The 19354-nt window shown below is 33.9% G+C and overlaps 1 protein-coding gene across 2 annotated transcripts in view; it reads right to left on the reverse strand.

The window, feature by feature from the left end:
- LOC150108623 (dnaJ homolog subfamily C member 21) overlaps nt 1–19354 on the reverse strand; it is a 308358-nt gene that overhangs the window by 233575 nt on the left and 55429 nt on the right. The window contains exon 2 of one of the 2 annotated variants that reach the window (XM_090416082.1): nt 2972–3097. In XM_090416082.1, the coding sequence (XP_090272208.1) occupies nt 2972–3097 (126 nt within the window). Of the gene's footprint in view, nt 1–2971; nt 3102–19354 lie in introns of those variants that run through there. The other variant, XM_090416083.1, reaches the window with a different exon arrangement.

The following is a 19354-nucleotide window of genomic DNA, read 5'->3' on the forward strand; positions in this document are numbered from 1 at the left end:
CTGTATATCCTACAAGTTTGCTATAGTGAGAGTCTATCATACTTTAAATTAGCAGTAAGAATTGAAGGAGGCAAAAGAATAATGGCTTGATGTAAAATCAGGTGCAAGACAATGGTGCATGCTACCTTCTCTATTATTTATCTGAATGGTTCACACCAAGAAGTAAAAAGATATTAAACCAGACATCAAAATAATAGATATTAAACTCAGCAGTTTACTTTACATAGGATTTGTTTATACTCCTAAATAAATCAAGTAATCTGCTGCTATAATGAATTTGGCCTGAAAATCATCAATAAAAAGACAGCATTAAGAAATCAAATAGAAACATGGAAAACATCAAATGCATTTTCAATGGAGAACCCATAAAACAAAACATTTCAGCTATTTAGACATGATTTTTAGCGAGATTGCAAATTTAATATGAAAAAAGATAATAAAATAAGTGCAGATCGTGCAATGGAGAGCAAGCTAAATAAATTTAAAGCAGGTAAGAAGAGAAAAATTAGCCAAAATACTACACAAAGCAGTCTCCGAACCAACTTACAGAACTGAGAGCTAGGTTAGGAATTAAATTAAACAGTTAATCAAAGATTAAAAACCACACACATATGAAACAGATATGGAACTAGACGAAAAAGTATTGGATAAGTACTAGATCGACATAATAGGCATTACCAAAATGAAGAATACAAAAACAGGTGAGATCTTTCTAAGCAACAAATACAAGATGTTATATTCAGCAATGTAAATCAGGGAAAAGGAGTAGCTATAATATTCAACACAAAATGTGAGGATAAGCTTCTTGAACGGCAGGCAATATCAAGTAGAGTGATGTGGGCATATATGAGAATGGGAAAATGGACATTGAGACTTATTTGTGCCTATGGTTGCACCAAAGGTTGTACTGAAAAAGAAATAGAGGAATTTTTTTGAGACACTCACTAAAGAAGACGGCTCACACAATGAAAAAGGAAAAGCTAGTCCTTGTTGGAATCTAAGAAGAGTTGGAAATAATTGCCAGACATACAGAAATATTTTGGGAAAATATGGAGAAGAGTATATAGTTAATAATAATGATAAGTACCTGCTGGATTTCTGTTCAAGACATGGACTAGTTAATGTCAGCATATGCCACATAAATTTCATTTAATGCATAATTATTTTCTTATTGCTTGCTTCATAACCACACTGTTAAATAAATAAACTAACACCATGTTTGAACATAAAAATGTGCACAAATTTACATGGAGAGAATATGCAAGGAATAAGAAAAGTCTCATTGACAATGTTGTTGTCGACAGTGATGTTTTCCCACTGGTTCAGGATACAAGAATGTACAGAGGATTTGAAATTGAAAGTGACCACCACTTAGTTTTGAGCAAGATAATGTTTGAATTTCTTATTGAAAAGTAGAGTGTGGAAAAAAGTTTTAAAAGGAATCAAAGTTGAGCAGCTTTAATAGATGAACTGTAGAATCAAATACACAAACATTATTCAAGAAAAAATTAAACAGTTTTAAAGCAAGAACCAAACCTTGGAGATTTCAGTCGCAAACCCTGAAGAAAACACTGACTGAATCAGCCAGGCATGAGGTAAGGTAAAGTTGTCTGCAAGGATTAAAAAAAAAACTCCATAGTGGACTCAGGAAGTTAAAGAGGCAGTAAAAAAAAAAGTACAGAGCATACTGAAAGTTTCTAGTAAGATTGTTTGTTCTCTTAGACAATGTTTCACAAAGTGTGGCATGCATATCCCCAATGGTACACAAAAGGTCTTTAGGAGGGTATGAGGCAATTTTTTTTTTTTTTTTTTTTTTTTTTTTTTTTTTTTTTTTTTTAAGTACTTCTGTTTTATTTTTTGACTATCATATTTGTGTTACTATATTATTGCAATTTAGTGCAGGTCTATTCTAAAATAATTTTGCAATAACTAAAAAAAAATTTTTTTTTTAAAAATGGCATGCTTCTACTTCATACCAGAACCACACTGTTTTTAGAAGGGGGGGGGACCATGATCTAGGTGAACAGTTGTCATCATCATGCGTATCAAGGATTTAGGCCTAGCATGGCCTGTTCCAGCCTTAGAAGTCATCGTTGAATCGTTTAAGAGGACGTCCTGGTGAACAGTTAAGTGCCTTAGAAAACAAAAATATGAGATCTGGCAAATACTGGAGACCCTGTCTATTCTATTTCCTCAGACATAGGGCTGGTGGGGTAGGTATATGCTACCATACTAGGGAAATGATTATGAGCAAGATGGTTTCCCATTGCCTTCCTTGCCGTACTATATCCAATGACTGTAGGATATAGTACCTTTGTGTTCACAGGGCCAGTTTGCCTGATTGTAGGATGAAAAATTCCAGATAAACTGGTGGAAAAAACCCTGCTGTCCACGCCGAAGACCAGCTAACTTAGCTTTGGCTGAGGAAGATCCGTAAGCTCCTCATGTCGCTGACAGGAATCAAATCTAGGATGCTCCTTCCCTAGGCATATGGTTGTGAAGTGCACTAGGCTAACCACGACACCGGAGACCTCATAAATGATTAATTTGGAAAAAAAAAAACTTAAAGGGAGCTAGAAATTGTGTAAATTTAATTATGTAATATCATAACAGTATTCTCTACACACTCGTGAGGGTACATATTAGGAAATTATGATATTTTAAAGAATAAAGATCATATTTTTATGTGAATCTCATCCACAAAAGGGCGTAATTCTCCTGTAAGTAAATTTTTCTTATTCTTGTTCAATAAATATGCTAATGATAAAAATAATATAATTTTAAATGCTATTTTTATTTTAATTTCTAAAAAATACCTCAAAAATTTAAAGAATTACAAAATATACCGTGCTGTTTAGTCTTTCAGAATTGTATTAATTGTGCATTTAGAACAACTGTAAAGAAAGTTTAATCAGTGAAGTGTCTATGATGTTATGTGACATAAAGACCACAACAACAAGAAAAAACTCACCTTTTAAAATAGAATCTCTGTGTCGGTCATACCATGCTCTTTCATGTGGATCTATTAGTACATCATAAGCCTGTTGAATCAATTGAAACTGTTCTTTTGCCTCCTCTATTCTGTGGAGGTTCTTATCTGGAATGTTAATTTGTTATTCTAAAATAAATTAATATATTATACTTCACAATATTTACAAACTCATTCAGAATTATCCATATTATTATTATTTTGTAATGGTGATCCCAAACACCAACTTCAACATTAGTGTCCTAGTATGTGAAGTTATTAACTGTACATGTAATCTACAGTGAAGAGTAACGTAGTGTTTGATCTAATATAATCAAAGAGTAGTGTTTGATATAAAGCTATAAGCCAAGTTTTTATGTTAAGGAGCACCTTTAGATCAGAACGTGTCTTATGTTTTACTTTCAAGGCCTTTACAGTTTTTGTTCTAGTGTTTAATCTTTTAATATTTTTCATTTTAAATTTTACATTTTATAATATTTTTACTAATAATATAGCATCATTCATTACCAAATTTATTCTCATCTTTTGAATATATCCTATTATTTTTTCACTTTTGACTCCTTTATTCATATCGCAGTTTTAAAATTTAAAAATCAATGGAACTTCATCTCACTATTTTACCTATCACTAATACACTCGTTAATCACCATCTGCAATCTCCAATTCAAAGATCATTATTACCAAAGGTATAACAATTGATCACTTCATAAATTTTTATTTTGGTTTTTAATTTAAAAAATATATTTGCAGTCAAAAGACATGTTCTGATCTAAGGATGCTCCATAACATAAAAGATTGGCTTATTGTTTTATATCAAAGATTACTAAAGGAGCAATATGAACCATAAGTTCAGAGACAATATAAAGTTCAAAAAGTAGTGGTTCTCTGACATGACATGTCAGATTTGACAAAATATCACCCTTGTGACAAAAGGAGCCATGTAGAATTTAATAAAAATAGTTGATTGAGGATAGTACTTGAGGTGCCATGAGAAATGCTAGGTCTGATTTAGATGTCTGTAAATGGTGGTGCACATCATGCATTTATGTTTGTGCTAAGGTTACTAATGTTGAAGTGGATGTGGCATCTTTTATTCTTGCAGTTAAAAAAGAGTAGGGGTGTGCAGTGTATGGGTTAAGACTCACTAATGTCACTTACAATGGAATTTGGGATTATTTGCTTGTTGGTTGGGAATCCTCCTGGTGGATTACCATGAGCTTCAATCCATTGTACTATATAATGGCCAGCCTACTAACCACTTAGTACAGAGATCGATAGCCACAAAACAAAATTGTGTTTTTGTAACCCTAAAGAATACTTCAACACACAGGCTAGGCTAAGTTTATATCTTAACTTTAAATTACGATTAAGTTTTTCTTATAACAGTATCTAATTCCAATATTTTAAATCTGAGAGTTTGACAACTTGTTCATTAGAGTTTTCAGTTTCCTTGAGTCAGAAGACACACTTGTGCCTAATATCTTAGTTGACATAGACAGTTATAACTTATTTTGACAGTATTAGCAACACCAAATGAATGATTTTATAATAATAATAAAAAAAAGATGTTTATTAACTGGCTTATATTTTGCTGAATTTCAAACCAGCATGTTATAGTTTATATGTGATAATTAGTAAGTGAAACAGTTCAAATTGTAATGGACAAAAGATCTTTGGCAACCTCTAATGTTGCAAAAAAAGAAGTATCACAGCTATGTAGGATTTGATCTGTAATAACTTTCAAAGAGCTGATCTGTAATAACTTCCAAATAGCACACTGGTTTTCTAATCCTGTGTGAAAGAGTGTCCAAAGTGTGGTCTGCTAGTCCTGATTTGTCATAATGATAGTAGCAAATGCATTTGTTATGTTCTTCAAGGCAGATGTTAACAGATTTTCCAATCTGTACTAATAATTTATTTAAAACAGCAGCATTTGCAAGAGAAATAAGGAAAACATATGGAAAACAGTCCACCGAGACCAGCTGTTGAAAAAGTTGCGAGTGGCGCACCTACAGATTATTGTCAAAACATTTTGTTTTTATAATAAAGAACAAGGTAAGATGGGATGCCACTTCCCTTTTCTAAAATGTTCTCAACTGAAAAAGTAATAACATTACTGGAAGATAAACTCTCCAGATGAGTCATGGCACTCTTAAAACACTGTATAAATTCAGGTCACTTTGTTTACAAGGACACAATCCACAAAAAAAAATTTAGACCTGGCAGTGAGATAAATCTTTGAACCTCCCAACTGGCAAATATCTATATGTAAACATTTGAAAAAAGAAAATGTACATAGGATATTAATCTGCTCAGTCTCATCATTACTGATCCCAAAAACTAAGGGATTATATCACCAGAGGAGCTTGAGTCCACACACATTATGATGATGAGGAGGAAACAACCAAAGAACTAAAATTTCCTTGGGCTACATTCCAAAAAAACAGTCCTCTTATTTCACTGTTATCAATTTCAGTCATGAAACTGATAAGTGAAATAGGGGATTAAGTTTAATTAAATCAAACTTGCCAAGAAATTATATTCTTGTTAAATCTTTATCCAAGTGTAAATAAATGAAATATCTTCACTACTAGGATACTTTGTATATAGAAGCTGATGACTGCACTTCAACTGTCTTAGTATAATGCAAAGCATACTTCCTTTCAAAAGTGTATATTGCTCAGCATTATTATTATTTATTATTATTATTTCATAACACCTCCAGGGAGTCCAATGACTCACTGAGGGAGGGTACCAACTCTACAACTCTCCATCTCCACCAACAGCATCTATGACCGACTACCACCACTAGTATTTTCATTTTGGCAGAGCAGTTACATTATCAAAAATTATGGAGACAACTACCATGTTAGAGCACAACTTTAGTTTAATAAAAACCAAAATGAACACTATAATATTAATAATAACATTTAATAATAATTATTATTGGATACATATAACTATAAATATATAATGCATATAACTATTTAATTATATATAACTATAGGGGAGAACCAGAGGTCATACCTGGAAACTGTATAAAGAGGGTGTGAGTAGGGGAGTGAGAGGCAGGTTTTTTTCGTGCAGAGTTGTGAATGATTGGAATGCCTTGCCTGAGAGTGTGGTGTCTGCAAGGAGTTTGAATGTGTTTAAGACCCGGTATGATGAGATGTGTGTAAGATAAAAGGACCTCCTAGATGAGTCTTTGACTCCATGAGGTCTTGTTTAATAATAATAATAATAATAATAATAATATATTAATAATAATAACATCCTCCTAGATGAGTAACTCCATGGAATCTTAGGATGATAATAATGTATGAAAAAAGTAAAAAATCACCTATTACTAAAATATTCTAGTTGTGAATATACTTCATGGTTAAACTTTGTTTGCTTACTCTTGGACATAGGATTAAACAAGAATATTAGTTCTTGGCAAGTATAATTTAATTTCTAACCAAGTGGAAAAACATTCTACAAGACTTTACACCCCTCTCTCTCTCTCTCTCTCTCTCTCTCTCATATATCATCTCAAGTTAGCAAAAATTTTCAGAAAACACAAAATCCAAACCACTTTCGCATCTTGGATCAAAACTACATTTCTTGCTACATCCAGTGAAACCAAAACATAAGAAACTTAATGCCATTAGTGTGATTGCAATGTATCATATTGCAATTACACTAAAATTCATAGAGCACCATACAGAGAAGCAAATTAGAGACTGCATATGGAAGATCCAGTCATGTATTTAATTCTTCAGATCCAAATGACAATCTATCAGTTACGTAATAAAGTGGATGCATCAGAGATTTTTCACCAATTATGAGACAAAGAAAAACATTAGAATTAATTCTAATTAGATTAGATTTAATTAATCAGACTGCAATTCGGCTATTGTGAACATGAGACAACACACACATGTTCAACAATACCAACAGATGCAGAATAGTATTAAACAACAGAATTTTAGTGTAATGACAGTTGCTGCATTTCTAATGTTTATTGGGTTTCTAAATCTTTTCTTTTGTTTTTTTATGCAACAGACAAATTCCATTAAGGGTGGGATGAAATTAGTTGTGCTTTTTTAATAATAAATAAAATAATTTACTCTATTTGTTTACTTCAGATTAATCATAAAAAATTATGCAGTGCAGTTTAATGTATACTGAAAATATTAAGAATGCTAATTGAAATTGCACTCAGCCAAGCATTAATATAATGATTTTTCAGTGTAATATATTCCAAACAACAATTACTGTATTGATGCAATACCATACTTCATAGCTCGATATTTCAATGCACTAAACATTAGAGACTTTTTTTAGGAAAGTCTCAGAAATGCATTCTGTCTTAATTCTCTAACACACACACACACACCATTGCTCCAATGCAATGAATACTTATTAATATAAGACACAATCAACATAATTTCCTTTCTGATGAAATTACCAACAGCCTTATAGTGAAGTACTGCTTTACAATTCTTTATATTAAAATAGAATAGTTTACTTTTTGTGCTCCATTGCCTTAATTTGTCATAAAAATTTATTATATATATACATACACACACAACAAAACATGAAAGAGTGCAAACTCTATAGCAGCTCAGTACTGCATGTGGGCAAGAGGATGATATTCCTTTAACAACCAGAGTGGGTGCTGTTTGGAAAGAAAGTCTGAGGGAGGGTGTTCCAAAGAAGAAAGGTAGATAGAATAAAAGAGGTGGAAGATAAGTTGGTTTTAAAGTTTGATGCTAGGCAGTAAATGAATGTTGTGTTCTTAAGTATTAAAAAAAATTGGGGGGAAATGATGGTCTGTTCAGCAGAAAATTGCCTGTAAAAATGCTAGTGAAAGAGGAAAAGGTAGAAACAGAATATTTATGATGAGCAAAAAGGCAAATATGCTAGCAGTTCATCTTGAGGAAGATCTGTTGATATCCACCTTGAAGAACATAAAAAATACATTTTATTATTATTATGATGATGATTCAGGCCTCCATGGGGTCAAAAGACTCATCGTGGGAAGCCCTTCTTAGAAAACAAAGTCTATCATACCACTCCTTGAACTCATTGACCATTCATGCTCTCACCACTATCAGGCAATGCATTCCATGGTTCAACCACCCACCATGCAAAGAAACCACTCCTCATCCTCTTGCTCACATCTTCCTTTCATAACTTTCAGGGCCCTTTTGTCCTAGCTCCTTTCCCCTGTTTCACCAAGCGAAAGAACTCCCCAGTGTCAACTCCATTGTTATGGGAAGTCTGGATTAGCAGACTACCATGCATTGGACACCCTTCACAAAACATCAGATGAAAAAATAGTGCTACACAGGTCATTACAAGTCAGAGAGAAACTGTTTTGGAATCAGCAGCAAATTTAAAACATTACCCAAACCTGCAGTATCAATTTACCAAAAATATGGGAGAAAGTAATTTTAAGATAAAATGAATAGTTAAAACCTCTTTCTTTATCCAACAATAGATGATGCCTATTAGGAGTTCAGTACGTTGTGTTGTCAGTTACAATTTTAAACTGGTCTCGCTATTAACTAAATGTTGCTATTTGTATACTATGACAAACTATTCTCTGGAGATATTAGGTATAAAATCAACAAGTAAATAAATATATTATTTATTTTTTAGATTTTGAAGCTTGGAATGATTGTGCACCCCATGATCTGTTAAATAAAAAAGAGGAAAGGGATGTACTGCCATCAACAAAGCTATGGAAATGATTTATCAGTGAAAGAAGGTCATTTATTTAAAGAAGAGCGAGTGAGACCTCTGCACAGCTTTTTCAGAAATGCAAAGAACCAATTCTTCTGACTTAATGGCCATTCCAAAACCTTCTCATGGCAAACTCTGTTAGTAAGCATCCACCTCGATACTGAACAAAAAAGGATGGGTTGCAATTTCGGATTTACTTACTTATTCCTCTTCACCCCACTGGAAGCATAGGGCATAAACACAGATCTCCATCTGATTCAGTATTGTGCTCCTCTCTTCATCTGTATCCAGTTCTTTCGAATCTTTCTTCTTTCCAGTCTTTTTCTATTCCTCTCCATCAATTCATCTTTGGTCTACCTCTCTTCCTCTTTCCTTGTGAATTCCACTCTAATGTTTGTTTGACTTTGTCATTTTCAGGTTTTCTTAGTACTATATCCATTTACATTTTCTCTGATTAATGTCATACATCATTGGTTTTCGTTTAGGTTTTTTTTTTTTTTTTTTTGTCATAACTCTTTATTGGTTATCTTTTCTGGCCATTTTATTTGTAAGGTTCTTAAACATTTATATACAAAGCTTTGCAGTTTTTTCCTAATTGCCATTTTATTTGTAAGGTTCTTAAACATTTATATACAAAACTTTGCAGTTTTTTCCTAATTGCTTTTGTTGTTATCCACGTTTCTAATGCATACAAGAAGAATTGATTTGATATTTATACTAAATAACCTGATTTTGTTTCTTAAGCTTATTTGCTTTGATTTCCATATTTTCCTTAACATGTTAAAAATTATTTGTGTTCTCTATATCTTAGATTTTATATCTTTTTCTGCTCCTTTTCTTTTTTATTTATTATTGATCCTAGGTAATTAAAATTCTCCATTGTTTCTAACGTTTGGCCACCCAATACTATATCTTCTTTTTGCTTATTCTTTTTTTTTTTCATTTTATTATTATTATTATTATTACGTGACACCTCCAAGGAGTTCAAAGACTCATTGAGGGAGGGAACCTACTCTACAACTCACCATCTCCACCACTTAATCCACCAACTACAGCTAACTGCCACTATCATTGTAATAAAGGGTGTCATTTTCCAATATTATTTGTATTATCTCATGGTTTATTTTCTTATATGTAATATCTTTATCTTTATATGCCATTATTCTAATTTAGCTGTGCGTGCTTTCTCTCTCTGAATCTTTCTTGCTTATATTACATACTGTGTTTATCTACCCTTCGCACTACAAGTCTTATGCCTAAGATACTAGAAAATTTATTTAATTTAGACTGTGCCACTAATATCATTTAATTAGCATAAAACTCAATAATACAGCAGATTTCTTTCTCTCTCTAACACAAATTTCTTCAATAAAGCTTTACACAAACAGTTGTGGTCTATTCTTTTACTTAAATTTAGGCTTCGGCTATCTCACTTAGTTTCCCACTCACAAGTCCAATATTTTTAGGAACAGTGCAGTTGTAATATAAACAAAAAGGCAGCACTCTTTTAACAAAAAATCAAAACATATTTACTTACATTACTATGAAATATACATGAATTTAAACAACTAGGGAGATTGCTTTCTCTATCCATCTATAAAAATTCTTTAGCATAAATTAGAACTTTTTTTTACTTCAATATTAAATACTTCCTTTAACTCAAAACTTATCTACTCTCAGTTTACAATTTTCACTTATTAAACTCCAAATTTACTCGTAAAGAGGTTACCTAAATCTCTGTTGAATTATCTTTACAAATTTGATATCAACTTCTAACATGCCAATTCTCTTAAGGACACTTCTTATCACTATTAAACAAAAATCTTAAAAGTCCTTCTATAACAACTATAAGAGGGAATATACAAAAGTGTGCAACTTACAAAGACTCTGTATTGCACATTCAGTCAAAAATTTTTCACTAAAAGTTCTCTGACAATTCTTTCATCTGAGATCTCAAGCTTTCTTCAGGAAATTTTGGCATTCAGCAGTATCTCATCGGAAAAATAGTGGGCTGTAAACTGCCAAATTGTAAAAGGTTGTTCTCCCACGGTGAAAAAGAAAATCTTCCGAGCAAAGCTGCCTTGGATAATTTACATTGCCTTTTCTCCTCTGCTTTGGCTCGCCAAAAATGCCTGGATGACTGCCGTCTCCAATAGCCTGAACTGTCGCCTCCAAGAAACTGAAACTGCCGCCAACTTTCAACCAGGATCCCTACCTCTCTGGCAACTGCTGAAAGTGAGAAGCCCCGTCTGCGGCCTCTGGGAAACCCTCTCTCTCTGGCCTAGAAGTCTTCTCTCTCTCTAGCAACATCTCGAACCGGGAAGCCTCCTATGCTTGGCTCTGTCCCTTTTTATTATGCCTTCTCTGAGACCGCGCCTGAAGTTTGTAACCCCCAAAGAACTCGGCATTACTCTTTCATCTTCTTTCAAGTTTGGTCCACTTTTTGTTCTCTTCGGTGCCTTCTTTTAAGTTGCCGGCCATCGGAAAGTTGTTTGAACCTTTCTGACTGACTTTGGAGATGTTTACATGCAGAGCCTGTAAGCCTTTCTCATACATACAAAATTTCATAAACAACCTTTCTTATGCCACCATGTAGATCTATTACATACAGCTCCGGTGGCAAAACATTGCCTTTGTTTTTAACACTCTAAAATATTCCTATTAAAGGAGTATATACAGTTAACTTCCAAAGGGTTATTTACAATAATATCTAATATAAAATATACAGAGACAAACAAGGTTATTTTTACAACATTCTTATGGGACTTGACCTATGTAAAAAAGTGATGCAATGTGCTTTAGAATATTTAAGCTACAATTGAGTTTTTACAAAAGCCCACCCCTTAATGAAAAATTTTTCTTTAATCTGTCTGTATCATGTCTCATACTTTCTCTGGGTCAGACAATACTCAGTTTTGTCATCTAATTTTGAGCAGGGAACGTCATCAATCTGACCTGTAGGCTCGTCTTGGCGTGACTGATGCTGTGACTTGTTTGTTATTATCCCTCGGGCGTCTAATTCCCTTCCAACAGCTTGCTCTCTCTCTCTCTCTCTCTCTACTTCTCCCATTGCCTGGGTGGTGAATTTTATTACTGCTTCTCTCTATAATGTTTACATTGCTTCTTGATCTCAAGAAGTATCGCATCTGAAAATGCTGCTTGCTCCCTGTATCATCAACCTATGTACTGCCCTCACTTGGGGGCTCGTAGCATTCATTCTCATTATCTTTGTGATCCTCCTGGTTCACGAATCTGTGATATTTGGCAGCATCCTCCTCGGATATGAGGTTATCCTGTTTCCCTTGATTGGCATAGTGTGCCCCTGCCTTCCTCTTCTCTTGATGGCTGGAGGTCCTTTTTTCCAACAATGAGTCTAAAGAGTCACCCAAGCACACGTCTGTTATTTCTTTTGTTATATAACTTTATCGTATTCGAATGTACTACAATGACCTTTCCGGGGTTCTTTACGTCTCGAATTTTGAAGTTTACTGGAGAAGGTTTCTCCAGGATCACGTAAGGGCCTAGTGCACTTCTTCCAAATTTTCCTCCTTTCCTCCGGATTGATTTTTGCTCAAGGAGAACTAGGTTTCCAGGGATTAATTCCTTATACTTTCTAAGCTTGTTGACATATGCTCTGGTTTTCAAGCAATAGTGATCAGGAAATGAAGAAGCAGCTGTAGTATTCAACACTAAACATGACTGTCTGAATGATAAGCATTTTCAAGTAGTTATGTGGGCAAACATGAAAATGAAGAATTGGAAAATAAGACTGACTGTATCTATAGTTCTACTGAACGTGAGAGAAGACAAAGAAAGAAGTGGAGGAATTTTTCAAATTAAGGCAATTAACAAAGAAAAAGCTGATCCTTGCTTGAGATTTCAATAGCACAGTTGGAAACGAATACCAAGACACAAATGTTTTGTGAAAATTTGGAGAAAACATTAATGTTTGTAAACCTTCTAGAATTCTATTCAGGATATGAACTAGTCATTTCTAATACAGTATTCCAAAATAAAAATGTGCACAGATTCATAGGAAATTCCCATGAAATAAGAAACTTACTATGTTGCTGTTCATAGTGATATATTCATGCCAGTTTAGCATACAAGAAAATGGAACGGGCAAAACTAGATAGTGATTACCATTTAGTTTTAAGCAGGATGAAAGTGAATAACATACTGAAAAGAAAATCATGCAAGAAAGTCTTTAAAAGAATCAATGTTGAGTTGCTTTCATAGGCACGCTTTACACTCAAATATCATTACAGAAAAACATTTTGAAAAAAAGAGGCAAACCTTGGAGGTACTGGCAGAGTGTCAAGGAAACACTGAACTAATTCAGTCAGGGAGGCATGGTTATTTGCAAGAACAGGAAAATCCAAACTTCAGGGTAGACTCACGCCAGATATGCTAAAGAAGCAGTTGAAAAGAAGAATGCATATTGAAAGTTCCTAGCAAGTAAGTTAAGAAATGTCCTAAGAAAATATAAAGATAAAATATAAGAAAGCTCAGCTAACTATGTGGAAAAATAGCTAAACGATAGTCAAGGCAAAATTTGATACGAATATAGAGGATAAATATCTGCGATGAGTCTTTTAACTACACAAAAGTCTGGTGTTAATATCAATAATATCAGAAAGTTAACAAAATGTTCTGGAGGTACAGAAAAAGCTTAAAAATGGAGGAAGGTGTACTGTCAAAGGGATCAGATATGATAAAGGACAAAAATCAAGAATAAAAACATTCTGGATGCCCAAAGTACATGAAACAAATAATAATAACAGAACTTCAATAGAAAATAACAAAGCAAAATACAATCAGGAGTACATATCAAATACCTGGGGAAATCAAAAAAAAAAAAAAAAAACTATCAAAATGTCATGGACTCCAGCTATGAAATATAGCTGGAGTCCATGACATGACCTCCAAGGAGTCAGGGACTCATCGAGAGAGGCCACATACTACATACACCAGCTGTCATAATTATTCTTGAATACATTCACACTGCTTGCACTCATAACAACTAATGGCAATCTATCCCAATCATGCACCACCCTATGAAAGAAAAATCTATCCCTCACCCCTTTCTTAACAGCATTCATTCAGCTTCCAAGGATGCCCTCTTGTCCTTTCCCCACCCTCCATAAATTGAAAAATTCCAACAATTGAAATCCTGTATGACCCTTTCAGAAGTTTGTAAGTCTCAATCTTATCACCTCTCTTTCTCCTGTTTGCTAGTGCCTGCCTGCAGTCTACAAATTCTCAATTTGTCATCATAATCAGTATTCCACAATCCTGATATCATTTTTAACACTCTCCTTTGCACTTTCTCCAATATATCAGCATCACAACGGAATCCAGGAGACCAAACCTGTGCACAATAGTCCAAGTGAGGTCTTATCAAGGCCTTGGAAAGAGGCAAAATGACATCCTTATCTAAACATTTCTTTCAGCATTGCTTTATCATTGCTTTCAGCATTCATTATCTTTTGAGTTGTATTTGCAATCTGCTACATGGCCCCTGAACTTCAACTTCCTATCTACTAACACTCCAATATCCCTAGCATTATCAGTTTCTTCTAGCATAATCCCACCAATATAATACAACATTGGATATCTAATCACGCCGAAGTGAATGACTTTACATTTACTGACATCTATTTTCCCATGCCCACATTTCCAGCCTATTCAAATCATTCTGCAAGTACAGCATATCAAGCATTCCTGATTACCCTACTTACCTTGGCATCATCAGCAAATAGCTGTATGTCACTTGTCAAATCCTTCCCAATATCGTTAATGTACAGATTAAATAACAGTGGACCAAGCACTGATCCTTGTGGTACACCACTGGTTATTTTTATTTATTTATTTTTTTATTAATCTTTGTACTGGTTATGCGCAGTACTACCCTTACATCACGTTCAGACACCTCGACCAGACTTGATATAGGCCTAAGCCTTTACAAGTGTTTTACCCTATGCTTGTTCCAGGGTGGGTTTTATCACTAGGCGAACCTAGGCAATCGCCTATGGGTGCCAGATTATGCTACATATAAAACTATATAAAACTAACAGGAACTCCTATATTCCATAAAATTCATGTATGTAAGCATACCATTTCTTTGCTGGAGGTATATACATGTCCAGCAAACCTAGATAATATTCTGTCCACCTGCTGAAAGAACATGGATAAGAAATGTAGTTTGACAGTCAGCCATTAGAAGGGGCAATAATCCTTCATGCTGAAAAGAACACTTAACTAGATTACTTGGCGTATGTAGTAGCTATGTTCAGTTGCCTACAGCAAGAGACGCAGTTGCTTGCCGTTTGCTCGGTAACCGGAATCGAAGTTATATCAGACTAAATACCTATGAGTTATATTCATTTTGCTGCTTGTTTTTATTGTATAATTATAGTTTTTAATGCCAGCGCAAAATAAGAAATCCTATCATACTTTCTTCACTTCATATTGTATCACTATGGAAGACCAATGTTGCTATCAATTTTTTTGCTAATTATTTTAATCACCAATACATTTTAAAATTCTCCCAGAACTTGATTGAAGATAATTATTTTTGTCAAACAATTATTTTATAAATTCAAGAAAATCCGAATCTAAAAATGAACACAGCCTCCATCTGTTCCAAATTAAGTTTTCTTTTTTATTCGTAATCTTAGTTCGAAGGTTAGTTCACAAATTGCACGAAGGTTCGCACTTTTAAATTTTGCTTTATAGAGAATCATATGTAAATCTTGAATCATATCATGTAATGCATCATTTTTATAAACATAATCTGTAGGTTTATGCATTTCAACTTTCTTGGTTTCCCCCAATCACTCCCTATAAATCGAAATAAACGGCAGTTATGAAGTCAACTGTTATGTACATATTTTCAGTATTATGCGGCAGTTTAGAAGTAGCAATATTTTCCCTACACTTTATCCTTCGAAACATGCGTAGGTGCATGCGTCAAAATGAAATTTTATTTCCAAAATTTTCATAACAGAAATCTTCTTCTTATTGTGCTATCTTCTATCGAAGGTCAGCGACCATCTTGGTGAACAAACTGCGCTCTTGTGCTAATCTGAGCAGTTGTGCACTGCTCTTTCCTGTCCACGTCTTGATGTTGTCAAACCATGATATTCTTTTTCTTCCTCTAGTTCCTTTGCCACCAATTCTTCCTATCAAAATAGTTTGTAGAAGTTGGTGTTTGCTGTTTCTCATGATGTGGCCAAGATATGTTTTTCGTTTCTTGATTATTTGCACAAGATGTTTAGCTTTGCCAATGGATTTTAAGACATCTTCATTGGTAATTTTTTCTGTCCATGATATCTTTAGCATTCTTCTGTATAGCCACATCTCAAAGGCTTCGATTTTCTTGATGGTTGTCGCCTTCAATGTCCATGTTTCAACTCCATAGAGCAGAATAGACCACACGTAGCATTTCAGCATTCGGCATCTGACTTCCATGTTTAGGTCTTTATTGCAGAATAGTGTTCTCATTTTCATGAAGGACTGCCGTTTAACTTCCATCCTTGTCTTTATATCTATTTCTGGATCCCACTGTTCATTAAGCCAGCAACCAAGATATTTATATCTTGACACTTGATCGATATTTTTCCCATTGAGTGTCAGTTTCATTGATGAGGCTGGATGTTTGCTGATGATCATGTATTTTGTCTTGTTGATGTTTATATTTATTCCCATTCTTTGGCTTTCTATGTATACTCTGTCAATGAGTTTTTGGAGATCCATAATATTATCTGCAATTAGCATGGTGTCATCTGCATATCGAAGGTTGTTAACAATCTTTCCATTTATTGTGATTCTCTCTGAACATTCTTCCAATGCTTTTTTAAAGATTGCCTCTGCATATATGTTGAACAGGAGTGGTGAGAGCACACATCCTTGTCTCACTCCTCTTTTGATGTTAATATCACTGGTGGTAATGTTGTCTAATTGAATGGTAGCTGACTGATTCCAATACAGATTTGTTATTAGTCTTATGTCTTGTTCGTCTAGCCTTATTTGTTGAAGGACTTCTATTAAGTTAGTGTGTCTGACTTTGTCGAATGCTTTTTCAAAATCTATGAAACACATAAAGACAGATTACTGTTTTTCTGTGCATTTTTGTATCAATATTTGGGTACAGAAAAGGGCCTCTCTAGTACCAAAACCATTCCGAAAGCCGAATTGTGTTTCACTTAGAGTTTCTTCACTTTTTCTATAAATATGATTCTGAATTACTTTCAAAAATATTTTTAATGTTTGGCCCATTAGACTAATAAGTCGGAAGTCACCACAGGAATTCGCTTTGGGTTTCTTTGGGACAGTGATAAATGTAGATTTGAGCAAATCTGATGGAAATTCATCACTTTCATATATTTTATTAAATAGTTTTTCAAGAAGTTTGATGTTATCTGGTTCTATTAATTTTAAAAATTCTGTTTGCACACCATCTGGTCCACTGGCTTTTTCTGTTTTACTTGTTCGTATAGCATTCTCTATTTCGCATTTCATGATTGCTGGTCCTTGAATGTAATCTTTTATATTTATAGGCTTCTGTCTAGTATCATTGAAAAGTTCTGTTACATATTTTATCCAAATCTGTGCTTTATTCTCTTCTTCTAGAACTATTTTTCCATTTTCGTCTCTTTGGGAAATTTCTCCAGAAATTTCGTTGATTTTCTTATACAGATTGAAATTATCATGTTTCTTCTGAAGCAGTTCAATTTCAGTACATAAATTTTTCATCCAATTTTCCTTGGCTTCTTTTATTTTTTTCTTGATGAAGTTATGTGTTTCTGTATACCTGGCAAGGTCTTTGTTTTTGTACATTCTTCTTGTATCAATAAGAGGAAGAATCTCATCTATCATCCATTCCTGTTGTTTTATATTATTCACATAACCTACTTCAATACTTGTTGTTACGATGGCATTCTTTAAGCTATTCCAAAGAGATTCCACACTTTTATTTTCTTCTATGTTAATCTGTTGTAATCGCAGGTTAAGCTGTGTCTTGGCACTTTTATTTATGTTCGGGTCTTTCAGTTTTTCTACATCAATTTTCTTTTTCTTCTTTTGTGATTTTTTAGCTGATTTTAATCTAAGACGTACTTCTGCAACTATGGGATTGTGGTCTGATGAGATCTGCTCCAGGATAAGTCTTTGCATTCTTTATACTCCTGTGGAATCTTTTATTTATCAGTATATAATCAATTTGATTTCTGACAATGTTATGTTGGTTATCTTGAGGTGATTTCCAAGTGTACAGTCTTCTGGGTGGAAATTTAAACCAGGTATTTGCTATTGTTAGATCTTCTTCCTGACAGAACTGGACTAGGCGATCTCCTCTGTCGTTTCTGGTGCCTAAGCCATGTTCGCCAACAATTTATCCATCACCCCCTCTTCCCACTTTTGCATTGAAGTCACCCATCATTATGTTTATATCATGTTTATAACAGAATTAATTCGCCTTTAATGGTTAACTCGACCCACCTCTCAAAATTATCACCACACACACAAAATACTGCTAGATAACATATGTGCACTTTCTTTTTGTTTGAATTCGTTATTTTTCCAAAGTAATTGTACTGTTGCAGTTTTAAGCAAAAGACAAAGGCAAAGAATCTCTGATAAAATACCATTGGACATAAATTTTTGATATTAAAAAGACTCACCATTAGAAACCCCAAGTAATGCAGTTTAACATCATTTGTTGTTCATTAAAAAAAAAAAATCATTCCTAAAATTGAAATGTGCGACCCATATAATTTTATTTTGCAAGGAAAGAAAGCAAAATGTCATATTTAATAAATTTAGTTTAATCCTTTATCCAAGTGTGAGCAAACAAAGTTTGCGCCAGAAAGTATCTTCAGGACTGGGGTAAGGTGGTGCAACACCAGGGCGACTCCTTGCAAAGGTGGAGCAAGCTACTATCATTCCTATCTCAGTATCTCCCATAACACAAAACACATCTCCTTGCGGATATGTCTAATGTTATGCATTAAGGGAAGGGCCACTACCCAGACTAGTTTCGACCTTTATTGAGGTCTCTTCAGTGGGAGCCAGGTCCAAGTGGAGATACCAGCCAGAAGCGTTAGCAAGGTCATCTCTACCTATAGGAGTTGCCAAATGGTGTACCACCTTTTTAATAAATTACTCTGGATTTAGAGAAAATGTTGAAAGTTTATTTTTCACTTGGTTAGAATGTAATAAATTTAGTTTAATCCTTTTAATTATGAACTCTATAAAGATATATTTAATAAATTGGTTGTATTTTTGTGTTTTTAATTAAATAAACTAGTTTCATTTTGTCGCAGATGGTTTTTGCTTCTGAACTACCTGGACTATTGTTCTTATCAATATTACTAAATTCCAATCTCCTTCTCTGGAAATTTTCTCTTACTAAATATTTGACTTGTGTTGACCAATCACTGACTTAGCAGTTTAATCCAGAGATTAAATATATGGTCAGTTTAATCCATAACGTTTTTAAGAATATTTCACCCTGTGATTTCCCAGACTCCTGTTAGGAAAGAACAGATTGCTGAGTATTGAACTTGCGATCATTTTCAAACACGTTTCTGAGACAACAGAAGTTTTTTTGTGTGCTGCTGCTATTTGTATTAA

This window comes from Typopeltis vanoorti, chromosome 3 (assembly GCF_054136105.1).
Source record: "Typopeltis vanoorti isolate ZY-2024b chromosome 3, IOZ_Tvanoo_1.0, whole genome shotgun sequence".
NCBI lineage: Eukaryota > Metazoa > Arthropoda > Arachnida > Uropygi > Thelyphonidae > Typopeltis > Typopeltis vanoorti.